We start from the raw sequence: 13,930 nt of genomic DNA on the forward strand, positions 1-13,930 counted from the left end.
AACTTTATCAAATTATGGAACAAGGAGGCCTAAAAACCATGCTATCAATACTTAAGCTTAGTTGTAACCACCTCCCTCCTAATTTGAAGCAATGTTTCCAGTATTGTGCTTTGTTCCCCAAAGATTTTGAGATTCGAAAGGATGAAGTAATAATGCAAGGGATGGCACAAGGTTTCATTCAACCAAATGACAAAGATAAGCTTGTTGATATTGGTGAAGATTATTTTATGGAGCTATTATCAAAGTCATTCTTTCAAGACGTCAAAAAAGATGCATTGGGAGACATAATTACATGTAAGATGCATGACTTGATGCATGATATTGCTTGTTCAGAGAATGATATGAATGCCCCCACACTCAACAAAAGAACTCGTCATGTTTCATTGGACTTAACATCAGGGGAAGAATTGGAAAAACTTCCGAAAAAACTATATGAGACAAGAAATTTGAGGACATGTTTTCTGCAATATGATCTATATAATTCCATCGGGAGCGATAACAATTTCAATAAAATATTTTCAAGTGTCTTTTATAATCTTTTGAGATTACGGACATTGGGCTTGCAGTTGATTATTGACAACCAGAGTGTAAAGCTTCTTAAATGCATTAACAACTTGAAACATTTGAGATATCTGAAAATAGAGATCATTACCTATACTAAATTTTTTCTGAATTCTATTTCTGGATTGTACAATTTGGAAGTACTTATCGTCAGATGTACAGGGTTAAAAGAATTTCCTAGAGATATAAAAAATTTGACCAACCTTAAACATCTTGAACTTATTGGGAATCCGAATATAGAATTCTTTCCAAACTCTATTATTGAGTTGAATAATTTGGAAAGACTTTTCCTCCGGGGCTATAATAAGGTAAAAGAATTGCCGCAAGATATCCAAAACTTGATCCACCTTCAGCGTCTTGATCTTGGTCGGAATAGCAATATAGAATTTCTCCCGGATTCTATTACTGAGTTGTATGAATTAAAAACACTCATCCTTGAAGAATGTACAAAATTAAAAGAATTGCCTAGAGATGTCCAAAATTTGATTAATCTTAGGCATCTCGATCTTTCAAATACTGCTATAGAATTCCTTCCGAGTTCTATTACTCAATTAAAAAATTTGGAAACACTTCTCCTTTATCTTTGTGATAAATTAAAAGAATTACCGGAAGATACGAGAAACTTGATCAACCTTAGGCATCTTAGTATATGCGGATGCAAGGCTTTGACTCATATGCCAAAAGGACTAGGTGAGCTGACTCATCTTCAAAGATTGGATGTATTTATGTTAGGAAAGGATAATAATGGTGGTGGATTAAGAGAGTTGGATGGACTTAACAAGTTAAGTGGATTATTAAAGATTGAAGGATTGCAATTTTGTTCAACTGTTGATCTACAAACGAACGCTAAGTTCTTGCAACGGAAGTCAGGTCTTCAATATTTGCAGTTAGAGTGGAACGACGATTCATTTAATGAGCCTACAATCGGTGCTTCGGACTATGACTACGAAAGAGTTTTAGAATGCCTACCGCCACATTCAAATCTTCAACAAATATGTATACGGGGATACAAAGGAGTAAAGTTATGTAATTGGCTATCCTCTACCTCTTATTCCTTTGGTGGTATGATCCACATGGAATTTTCATCTTGTGAAAGATTGCGGCACCTTCCTCAATTTGATCTATTTCCTAATCTCAAGGTCCTTTGTCTTCATGACTTGCCCTCTATCGAATACATTGTAGGCAACCATAATTATCCTTGTTCATCAACTTTCTTTCCATCCCTCGAGACTTTTATCATTTCAGACATGCCTAACTTGAAGAGATGGTGGAGGAAGGGTCAAACCTCAACAAAATCTGCTCAAAACCGTGTCTTGTTTCCTGTAGTATTTCCTTGCCTCTCTGAATTAATCATTTGGAAATGTCCTCTGCTTGCTTCGGTTACATGTGATGCACCTATGAAGTCATTGGAAATAAATGATGAATTTGATGTTGTATCGTGGAAAAGTTTTCAAAGTCTCTCCATTCTGCTTATTTCCTCCGTTTCCCAATGGGAGTTTTTGTCCAATTGTTTGCAACATGTGACCACTCTTCAACAGTTGGATACAAAAGACTGTCCAAATTTGACGAGTCTACCAGAATCGATTGGCAACCTCACATCACTCTCAAAATTGCTGTTGGTGCATTGTCCAGATTTAATAAGTCTACCAGAATCGATCGGCAATACATCACTCTCAAAATTGAGGATTTCTAATTGTCCAGATTTATCGAGTCTACCAGAATCGATGGGCAACCTTACCTCGCTTACAGAATTGGAGATTAGTTGTTGTCCAAAGATAACTTCGTTGCCGGAAGGGATTCGCCACCTCTACTGTTTACAATCGTTGAAAATTATATGCTCTCCCATATTATTGAATGAAAGGTGCAATGAAGAAACAGAAGAAGATTGGCCTAAAATCCCCAATGTAAACATTTATTGAATCTATAAATCCTCCAAAGGTATGCAAAGCAATTTTCTTTCAATGCAACAATTTCCTCCGTCAAACTTATTTCAATTTATTTCTCTACTTTTGTCTTTCTATAGCCATTACAATTTATGTCTCATCGCACTCTAAAAGCAGCAGATTTGTTATGGCCAGAAGAGATGTGCCACTGCCTTGATCACCTTGACTCTCGAGCCCATTCAAGGCCAACAATTGCACACGATTTCTCCAAAATTGCCAAATCTTTGGAAGATTCACTATTTGGCATAAATTCTTACACAAAATGACCAAATCATTCAGGCATATGAATAGCTAACTCCCTCTGTGCTTCCTTCAAAACTCACACACAAGTCCCACTGACATAGTAATTTCTTCTTATTTCTACATTTTTCTTCGAACATTGTAATGGTTTTTCATAACCAGTCAGTATATCAATATTTTCATTATTTTCTTTCACTTACTTCATGAGCAGAAGAACCGAAGCCCAAAACTTGGAAAACAAATTCCAAGAGTCAGAGAATAGTCAACTTCAAAATGAGTAATGATCCATGTTGATGCAGTATTCCGTCGAGCTCCACAGGTCGGTCACGAGCTAACTAGAGCGAGCTACCGATGTGCGACCTTTGAGACAATGAGACCTGTAGAAGGAACAAACACTCTGGTGTCCAAGTTAGTGTGAACATTTCTCGGAGCATAATAGCGCGTACCTGAAATATGGGGTGGAGTGTCCCCTTTTATAGGCAGGTGGGGGAGACAAGGCTGTTGGAGCCGTTCCCACGGGCGGTTACGGTTGTCGGCCCCCAAGTCGATTGTCTGATTCTTCAGGTCAGTTGGGGTTTCTAACTCTTCTCAGCTCAGTAATCAGTAAGGTCGGTAACTTCGATTTACTTGATTTTTCCCTTTTGTTGATCGCGGAACTGAGCAGGTGCATCCACGTGTCAATTGCTAAATTTCACCTCCAACGATCGAATTGTCTCCCCTGCATGCTCCTCTCTTTTCTCATAAAGTTAAGAACTTGTGCAAATTGGGATTTGATAATTTTGGTTAGGATTTCATTATATAATTGTAGATCAATCTCTAATATTAGTGCTGGGGTTTCTAACATTAATGTTGCAGGATGAGTTTGTTTTTAATCATATCAATGCTTTGCTGCTGAATATAGATGGGAGATAGAAGCCAAGAGTTGGAGGTATCCACATACAACCTCCTCTTTGCTCTTTCTTCAAACTCACACAAGCCCCACATATGTTACCTTCTTATTTCCATTGTTTTTTCTTTTATTTTAACACATTAGAACCACTTTTTAATGGTGATCTAGTGACTTGCACTTTATGGTTCAAGGGAGAGAACAAAAGTAAAGAAGAAGAGAGAAGACTATTTGGAAGTTTCAAAGGCTTAAAATTGGCAACCTTCAAGCTCTTCTCTAGTGATTTGCTAAAAAGTACTTTCATTTCTTTTAATTTTCTAGATGTGTCTGATGCATAAAAACTGCAAAGATAGGCCTTTATTTAGCTTATGTATTTTTTTTATTACTCAGGAGTTTATGGTCATTTGACCTTTATGTTCCTATACCAAGCGATGACTTATTGTGTATGTACGGGTATGAATTTCTTGAGGCCTCAAATCATCCAAACTATTCCTTAGGAACAGTTTTTCAATCCTGTAGGTTTGTTCTTGAATCCTTAACCTAATATAGAGTACATTGACAAGTACAAATGGTTATCTTTAATTCCTTCATCAACATATTCTTTCCATTCCCAATAAATTAGAAATTTCAAATATGCCTAACTTAAAGGGATGTTGGACAGGTGAAATGCCAAGGGAATTAATTACTTCTCTATCTCTGGTGAGAATTCTTGAATTAAAGCATTGTCTGCATTGCAACAGGTGACAAAAATTCAAGATTTGTGTATGGATTGACAACCTCGCATCACTCTCATCACTGATTATTTGGGGTTGTATAAACCTTCATCAGGTATGCTACACCATTTCCTCTCATTTTTTTTTTTAAATTTCTTCAAAATTATATGGTTTCCTTTAGTAAAATTTAAGGTTTGTTTCGATAACGTTTCCTGTTTCTTCATTTTTAATAAAAAAAATGAATTGCATGACTCCAACATCCATGATTCAAGTGTCATCAAATAATATTTTTCTTTATGTTCTAAAACAAATTGGAAATGAGAACAATGACGAAGAAACTTATTTGGTTCGTTTTCAAAATTTTTATACAATTTCGAGAATGATCAAAATTTTTTTAATCTCTTTGTACAGTCGTTAGAGCTGCTGATTTTTATGGCCCCAACCACTGAATCCTGGCGACCAGAACGGACGTGGCACCGCCTTGATCCTGTGGAGAGATGCAAGCAAAGAATTTAGCTTAGTTTATACACAAAATTACCAAAATAACCTCTTTGCTTCCTCCAAACTCACACAACTACTACCCATGATTTTTCCTATAAATTTATAAAACTTAATTCACGGTGAGTGGACATAAATTTAGGCAAAAAAAAAAAATTCATTTAAAAGTTGAAAATTTCCGCAAATTTCTGAAGGAGAAATTAGAATTTTCATTTCTTGTAAGTATTTATTTAATATTTTACCCATGAGAATGGTATAATTGAAAATTGTTAAAACGTAATTTGAGATTAAATTCAAACTTTTAAACAATAGAGATTAAACTGAAAAAACCCAAGAATATTAGGGAGTGGGTGTACATTTAGCCTTTTCTTCCAACACTGAAACGCTTTGCAATAGTCAGTATTTCAATATTTTCTCTTAATGACTTCATGAGTAGAAGCAACCAAGCCCAAAACTTGGAACAAATTCCAAAAGTCAGAGAACAAAATGGGTAATGACCAAATTGTTTGTTTATTCTCAGTCTAAGAACTTGTGCAATTTGGGTAGTTGGGATGTGATTAATTTTGGTTAATTGTCGATTAATCTCTAATTCTGAAGGATATGCTTTGCATTTTCTGCTGAATATACACAGAGGAGAGATATAGAAGCCAAGAATTGGAGGTACCCACATAGCCACATCTTTGCTTTCTTCAAACTCACCTATGCCTGAAAGTAATTCTCTCATTTTTCAAAGTTTCTACACCAAAAAATCAGTATTATTTATTTAACTGATTTCATGACCAGAAGCCAAGCACAAAACTTGCAAACAGATTCTATAAGTTCGAGGACAGCCAATCACAGAATGGGCAATGATATAATTAGCTTCTTATGCTCATCATTTTTTCTCTGGTAACAATCTACCAATTTGAGATTTAATAATTTTTGGCTTCGGTGTGTTCATTGTACACTTGTCGTGTCTACTATTGAAACTGAAGGATTGAGTTGGTTTTGTGAATCTTATCTGTTGAATCAAAGAAATTGATCAACACCACGAATGTTGGTTCGGTAAGGGACGATGACCTAGACAGTGAGCTGAAAGTGCTGAGCAGAAGACCTGCAAAACATAACACACACTCCGATGTCAAAGTCAGTAAATGGTCGAACTAAACTCGAGAGAGAATTTAGTGTTCGCGTACCTCAAAATGAAGTGAAATTGTTCTATTTATAGGCGAAATTTCTGACAGTATTCCCGACAAGACCTCCATGATTCGTTACGGTTGTTGTGAATCCGACATGTTGTCGTAGAGTTTGTCAGAGACGAAGTTGAGCCGAGGCGAAGCAATTAGTTCAATCTATAACTTGGGAATGGGTTTTTTGGTAAGCCTGGTGGGCTCGGCCACCAAGAAAATTGGCTCGGTCATGGGAACAAGACCGATGTGATGAAACGAGCTTTAATAATGGCTTAAAAGCCACGTGAGACAGGCATAAGTCAATCATCATTGAGCTGGAAATCCACCTCCCAACATTACCCTTTTCACTTGTTTCTATACTATATAACAGATGGAGGTGGTGAAAGCAAGGAAAGAGATAATCCAAACTGACATGAGTGAAGGAGACAATGATTTGGTGCCAATTTTAAGAGATTTTTATTTTTATTTTATTTTGGTGTAATATTGTCAAATTTCCAATATGTTTATCTTAATATATATCTATCTAGTTAGAACTAGATAAAACTCTGTGTGCATGTTGTTATTGATAGTGAAGATTTTAACTACGATCATGTGGTTTTTTCCTCGTCGATTTAGAGAGGTTTTTCTACGTTAAAATTGTCGGTGTAATGTGTTTGTTTATATTGTTTTTGCTTGTTTAATTCATAGTATAAATTCACACGAGAGGAGATAATTGATCAGGAATCGAACTTGTTTTAATCCATCAATGAGGCCGAATGAATAGTATGAATAGTTGAATATTTATAACAGACATGTTTTGTTGCCTTGTCTTGTAGCTATGCCTCCATATCTCTGTTTTGGCTTTCAAAATAATGATTGGTTTCTCCAAGATTTACGTTCAACGAGCAATTTCCACATTCCACGCAACAAAAATGGAAGTCAATCTTTAGATGAAAAGTTGGACTCAAATGCAAAGGGAGTCCCTCATTAAGCAACTGCCATGTAAATGTATTATATCTTTCATTTGTTCCAATATAAAGAAGAGTTTAGTGGTGAAACCAAGTTAAAAGCTTTTTTTTTTTTTTTTTTAATCAGTCATCTCAGAAATCAAGTTGACAGAACTAATAATTTTTTGTATCAAAATTATAGCGGTAACTTGGTTGCAGCTTGTCAAAACGAGCATAGTCAAGTGATAATATATTGATGCACTTATCTCCAATTAAGAGGTTATAAGTTCGAACTCCACCTAACTTTTCCTTTTCATCCCTTTAATATTTGTGGTCAGTGGACCAAATAGGTTGTATAGTTTTTTGATGTGTGGTAAAATTTAAAAAGGACAATTTTCTGTCACTTTTTGCTTTAATCCCTCTTATTTCAGTCACTTACTCACTCATGTACTGGTGCTTGTTTATGGGTTTGGCCTTTTTTTTTTGGTTTCAAAATTGATTTGCTTGCTTCTTTTGCTATGATTTCTTTGCAATCATATTCCTTATAGGATAATGGCAAATTTATGTCTGCTAGGCTAAAAAATTCAAGTGGAATCAAAACAAGTTTGAGCTGTATCTCTTTCCTACTTTATTTACAGGATAATTGAAACTTTAGATGACCATGATAGTTGAAATATGTCCATGCAAATAAATTAAGCATCTTTTTTACTTTTTCTTTATTTTGTATGTGATGTCGTAGGCTTTTTATGTTGTTTACATTAAAAAGCTTAGTTTTGTTGTTGCAAATTTTTCTTGAGATCTAACCAATATGAAAGACATTCTACTGTGATTCAAACAGAGTTGGACTTGACTGAGCAAACTTGTGTGGATAAGAGTTCCACACTCATCTATAAAAATGGGTAATGGGTAATGGGTAATGATCAAATTTCATTTTCATTTTTCTTGTCTTTTCAACTCACTAATTTTGGGTTGATGGGAGATTATAATTTTGTTTTGTGTCCCATTGCTTAACCCAAGTTTAATATATGTTGTTGAAAACTAGTTTTGTTTTTGTTTTTATTGGTATCTAATCAGTCATCTTGGCATAGTGCATATGAAGAGACAAAAAGACAATCTTTTGATGTCTATGATCTCCCAGCCTTCAATCCTCACTCTCACGTAATTCACTAAAAAAAAAAATAAAGATTAAATATATAATATAGTATAGAAATGAAAGTTAAGACAATTATGACACTACCTTGTTTTTTGTTCATTGGCATGAAAATAATATAAGAAATATTTCGTATATATTTATTATGGATATAATAGATATTATATAAATAGGATTCTAGTGAATCGAGACATGTACCGAAGCAAACAAATGAAACGAGATGATTTGGTAAAAAGAAAATGAACCGTTGTTGGTTACTTTTATTGAAGTAATGATTTAGTCATTGAACATTAATTTGTAACTACTAACTTCATTTATTTTTAAATTAATAACATTTAGTTTATGTGGTTTAAAATTTGTAAAACAATTTAGTCCTTATTAATTTTACAATAAAGATTAAATTCTTACCGAATTTAAATTACAAGAATTAAATTATTATAAACTATAATGATTTAGTGCAATTTGACATTACAAACTAAAATAAATATGCAGTAGAATGAAAGTAGGATTAAAGTATTTTTTTAACCTTGTATTTTGTATCCGCTATAAACCCACAGGAAAGGTTGCAGCCTTTATTTGTTTAGCTAAACAGATCCAGATCTCCCGGTTAAAAATGGCCAGATTACATAAAATATTGTGGTTCCTCGAACATATTTAAAAAAAGAAAACATTATAAAATTTCGTTCTTGGAAACCGTGGAATTTATAAGTTTAAATTCATCAAAACATATCTTTTTAATAAGATACTGTGGTTGAACCCAAGCAATAATAGTTTTAACTTTTCCTGGAAAAAAGAAAAGAGGAAAAAAAAAAAAAAAATGGGTGGAGGTGGACTACAAATAGAGCAGGAGCCACACCAGCTTTTCACATACTTTCCCAGATCTGATACAAACTTAAACTTGTTGCAATCCAATGGCGCAATCAATTTTGTTCAATGTTGCGGGCAGCCTTATAATGAAACTGGGCTCTCTTGCATTCCGAGAGCTTGCTTTACTCTGGGGTGTTGATGATGAGCTTGAAAAACTCAAAGACGCTGTTTCTGCCATTAAAGCCGTACTTTTGGATGCAGAGGAGCAGCAGTACAAGAGCCACGCGGTGAAGAATTGGGTTTCGAGGCTTAAAGATGTTCTCTACGATGTTGACGACTTGATTGATGAGTTCTCTTATGAAACCTTGAGAAGACAAGTTAAGGCCAAAGATGGACGAAAGCCTGAACAGGTATGTATGTTCTTCTCCAAGTCAAATCCAGTTGCATTTGGTTTTAGAATGGGTCAAACAATAAAGGACATTAGGGAGAAATTAAATGGCATTAATGCTGATAAAACCCAATTTCACTTTTCTGAGCGTACGATGGACACGCCAGATGATGGGCTTAGGAAGGGACGAGAGACTTACTCTTTTATACCTGAAGGTGAAGTAATTGGTAGGGATGATGACAGAAAAGCAATTGCAGATCTTTTGTTAGATACCAACTTCAAAGAGGATATTGCAGTGATTGCTATAGTTGGAATGGGAGGATTAGGAAAGACCACACTTGCTCAATCTGTCTATAACGATGAGATGATAAGAAAACATTTTGCACTAAAATTGTGGGTGTGTGTTTCTGAAGAATTTGATGTTAAAATTATTGTAGAAAAGATTCTGGAGTCTGCAACAATGAAGAGGCACGGGCCTTTTGAAATAGATACATTGCAAAGTTTACTTCGAAAGGAAATTGATGGAAAGAAATATCTATTCGTCATGGATGATGTGTGGAATGAGAACTATGAGAAATGGGTCCATTTGAAAAGATTATTAATGTGTGGAGCAACTGGAAGTAGGATTTTGATCACCACGCGTAGTATACAAGTTGCAAAAACATTTGATGTAGTATCACTATATCCTTTAGAAAATCTAAATGAAGACGACTCGTGGTTATTGTTTAAAAAGATGGCATCTTTGAAAGGAGCAGAAGAAGAGCTTGGAAATTCAAATCTTTTCAAAATTGGCAAAGAGATTGTTGCAAAGTTGAAAGGTGTTCCTCTTGCAATAAGAACTATTTGGAGACTTCTATGTTCCAAAAAATCAGAAGCTGACTGGTTATTTTTCAAAAATAATGAACTTTCAAGAGCGGTACGACAAGAAAATGAGATGCAATCAATACTTAAGATTAGTTATAACCACCTTTCGTCTAATTTAAAGCAATGTTTTGCATATTGTGCTTTATTCCCTAAAAATTATGAGATTCGAAAGGATGAGGTGATAAAGCAATGGGTAGCACAAGGTTTTATTCAACCACAGAGTATTAAAGCAATTGAAGATGTTGGTGAAGATTATTTTATGGAGTTATTGTGGAGGTCGTTCTTTCAAGATATAAGGAGTAATGAATTGGGAGACATCAAACAGTTTAAGATGCACGACTTAATGCATGATCTTGCATGTTCGATAGATGAAAATGAATGCGTGCTTGCTAGTTTGAATGCTAGGTCTATCGTAAAAAGAACTCGACACGTGTTATTTGAGTTTAAGTTAAATGAAACGTGGGAACTTCCAGAATCATTAATTGAGGCAAAGAATTTGACAACATTGTATAATCCTCCATTTGATCGTAAGAAACCCCTCCACAAGATGTTTTCTAATCATTTGCGATTACGAACATTGGTTCTGGTGTATAGCTTTATTATAGAATTGCCCAAGTCCACTAGCAAGTTGAAACATTTGCGATATCTTGACCTTAGTTGTAATAATTATATAGAATTCCTTCCAAATTCTATCACTGAATTGTATAATTTGGAAACACTTCTCCTTTGTGGTTGCACAGGTTCGAGAACATTGCCAAGAGATACTAAAAATTTGATCAGCCTTAGACATCTTGATATGTGTGATTGTTATGCATTGACTCATATGCCAAAAGGATTGGGTGAGATGACTAGTCTTCAGACAATGAATTTATTTGTATTAGGAGATACTAATAGCAACGGATTAAGTGAGTTGAATGGACTTGGAAATTTGAAGGGATCGTTAACTATTCGAGATTTACAATTTCAGACTATTGGTGATTTACAAAAAAATGCTTATTACTTGAAATTAAAGTCAGGAATTAAACGGTTGATGTTACATTGGAAGGATGGTCGTGGAAAGAAGTCTAAAATTGTTGCCTTGGATGATGAAGAAAGAGTTTTAGAATGCTTAGAACCACATCCAAATCTTCAAAAGATAGAAATATTGGGATACCATGGAGCAAGGCTTTGTAATTGGCTATCCTCTGATTCGCTTGTTCGTCTGGTCACCATAAAACTTTCACATTGTAGTAGATTGCAGCAGCTCCCTCAATTTGATCAATATCCTTTTCTCAAGCATCTTTGTCTTGAATCCTTGATCTGTATCGAGTACATTGACAACAATAGTAATATTTACCTTTCTTCATCAACGTTCTTCCCATCCCTTGAGAAATTAGAAATTTCAACCATGCCAAACTTGAAGGGATGGTGGAAAGGCGAAACGTCAGGGGAATTAGCTCAAAATAGTGTCTCATTTCCAACAATGATGCCTTGCCTTTCTACGTGACTAATTGAGCGTTGTGGTCAGTTGGCTTCAATTCCATGGCATGCACCTTTGAAATTAGTGAAAATAAAAAATGTTAATTCACAGCTGTTTCATTCATTAATGAAAACGGCAACAAACCTTGCTATAGAGTCTTCTCCTACTCGGTCGTCTAAATTGTCTTCGCTTCACCTTGAAGATGTTGAACATCTTGAGTTTCTGCCAGAAGAATTATTCCACAACTTGCCATCTCTTAAGATTCTTAAAATAACAAATTGTGCACATATGCAAATGTTATCTCCTCCTGCTGCTCAACCGGATGACAATGGTGTACTGTGGAAAGAACTTAATAGTCTTCGTTCTCTATCTCTTAAGAGTATTCCAAAACTAGAGCATTTGCCTCAGGCTCTAAAACACGTGACAACTCTTCAAGATTTGGTTATAACTGAATGTCCAAATTTAATGATTGTACCAGAATGGATTGGCAACCTCACATCACTCTCATCATTGGTTGTTTAGAGTTGTACAAAGCTAACTTCGTTACCTGAAGGAATTGGCAACCTCGTTTCACTAACAAGGTTGGAAGTTTCTCACTGTTCCAACTTTACTGCACTATCGGAAGAGATCTGTCGCCTTGTTTCACTGCCAAGCTTGAGAATTAGTGACTGTCCTAATTTCACTTCACTGCCCGAAGGGATTTGCCACCTTACTTCACTGTCATATTTGTACCTTTCTTACTGTCCTAATTTAATTCCACTGCCGGAAGGGATCCGCCACCTGCGCTCATTACGAGAGATGCAAATTTATGGGTGCCCCGAATTGATAGAAAGGTGCAAGAAAAGAAATGGAGAAGATTGGCCTAAAATCGCGCATGTCCCTCACGTTTATCCGGAACCTTAACATGGAAGATAACAAAAACTGGGTGAATTCAACAAACCAGCTTCCTCAGGTACCTGAAGGTTTGTTTCGTTTGCAAGCTTTTAACTTTCAACCCTCAACCCTCATTTGAGTTTCTCTCTATTTTTCTTTACAGCCATTAGATTACAACTTCTTGTGGAGAGATGCAAGCTAAGCCAAGAATCATTTCTCATCAGTCATCTCTGATCATTTTGCTCATTGGCTTAATCTGATACAGATCATTCAGGTAACCTCTTTTGCTTTTCTTCCAAACTCACACAACTACCATTATCTTCTTTCTTACTTCCACCTCCTTTTTTCCACTATGTTTTAATCTCTAATATTTAGGTTTTTTTTTTTCAATTTAGTTCCTATGATTTAGAAAATTCAATATAATCCCTCGTGTTTCAATGTTTTTAGTAATACCTTTTCATATCGATAATCATTGAAATTGGTTGATGGTAAGCTTATATAACATTATACTTATTGAATTAACATAATCTCAATAATCTTGTCAATGTTTTCCTGTTAGAACTTAGAATATTGAGGAGAAGACCTACTGAGTAAGACATCAAGTATGATAGACACAAGTGAAGGAAAGAGGTGATCCAAAATAATGTTGTTTGAACCCTTTTGGACTTTCTCTCCTTTCGAGCAACATGAATAAACGAGAGATGATATAGTTGAATGCCACCTTGAACTGAGTTTTTTTTTTCTTCTTATTTTTGCTCTTGTAATAATATTGTCGATTTTTCATGATATATTTATCTCTCTTTTGTGTGTGCCTCTCGTTTGGATTGGAGAGAGCTTTTGTGTATCTAATATTGTTGATAGTGGAGATTTTGACTACGGTCACGTTGTTTTTACTCCTCGAGAAGATTTTTCCATGTTAAAATTATTGGTGTTTTGTATTTGTTTATATTATTAGTTCCTATTAGATTCACACTGGTGCGGATTATTAGTCCTTAAGCCAGAATTGTTTATCGTATATCTAGTTAATTGTCAATAAATTCGATATTTCCAAGATTTCTGTTCAGCCATTAATCTCATAGGGCAAGCAGTTTCCAAGAGGGGAAATTGTCATTTCCAAAAGTTAAAATTGAATTTTATGAAATGGGAATGAAAAAATTATGAGTCCCACCCTTTAATTTTCATTCCTATAGTTTGATAAACATCAAAAAAATCGAATAGTCAAATTACATTAAAATATTTCATTGTCTCCAGAGGTGAGGTGTTCCTAGGAAAGAGTGACCATTTGCTTATTTGTTTTTAGAGTAAATTGCACAAATCACCCCTAAAGTATGATGATTGTGACAATTTTTCGCCCTCAAGCTTTCAATTGTATAAATTGAACCCTTAAACTTTTAGAGGTGGCAAAATTACACCATTAAATCTATTAAAAAAATTTGACACTTGAATTTTCAAA

The 13,930-nt window shown here is 34.9% G+C and overlaps 2 protein-coding genes across 16 annotated transcripts; both read left to right on the plus strand.

Annotated features, from left to right (window-relative positions):
• Positions 1-14: 14 nt before the first annotated feature.
• On the plus strand, positions 15-6,608 carry LOC111021898 (putative disease resistance protein RGA1). 15 transcript variants are annotated; one of them, XM_088117203.1, is made up of 9 exons: positions 15-2,499; positions 2,585-2,847; positions 2,956-3,308; positions 3,409-3,672; positions 3,802-3,924; positions 4,021-4,083; positions 4,371-4,458; positions 5,473-5,729; positions 5,856-6,608. In XM_088117203.1, the coding sequence occupies exon 1, from the start codon at positions 15-17 to the stop codon at positions 2,478-2,480; it is 2,466 nt and encodes an 821-aa protein (XP_087973329.1). In that variant the 3' UTR covers positions 2,481-2,499; positions 2,585-2,847; positions 2,956-3,308; positions 3,409-3,672; positions 3,802-3,924; positions 4,021-4,083; positions 4,371-4,458; positions 5,473-5,729; positions 5,856-6,608. The 15 variants fall into 15 exon arrangements, with proteins under 15 accessions (XP_087973329.1, XP_087973322.1, XP_087973330.1 ...); XM_088117196.1 differs by lacking the exons at positions 5,473-5,729; positions 5,856-6,608 and adding an exon at positions 4,755-4,961 and having other exon boundaries at positions 3,409-3,489; positions 3,600-3,672; positions 4,021-4,149; XM_088117204.1 differs by lacking the exon at positions 4,021-4,083.
• Positions 6,609-8,900: 2,292 nt separating this feature from the next.
• On the plus strand, positions 8,901-13,370 carry LOC111021883 (putative disease resistance protein RGA1). The gene is made up of 2 exons (XM_088117209.1): positions 8,901-12,556; positions 12,641-13,370. The coding sequence occupies exon 1, from the start codon at positions 8,998-9,000 to the stop codon at positions 11,629-11,631; it is 2,634 nt and encodes an 877-aa protein (XP_087973335.1). The 5' UTR covers positions 8,901-8,997; the 3' UTR covers positions 11,632-12,556; positions 12,641-13,370.
• Positions 13,371-13,930: the final 560 nt, after the last annotated feature.

Source organism: Momordica charantia (genome assembly GCF_013281855.1).
Source record: "Momordica charantia cultivar OHB3-1 chromosome 9 unlocalized genomic scaffold, Mcharantia_2.0 BLBB01000009.1, whole genome shotgun sequence".
In the NCBI taxonomy this organism is placed as follows: Eukaryota; Viridiplantae; Streptophyta; class Magnoliopsida; order Cucurbitales; family Cucurbitaceae; genus Momordica; species Momordica charantia.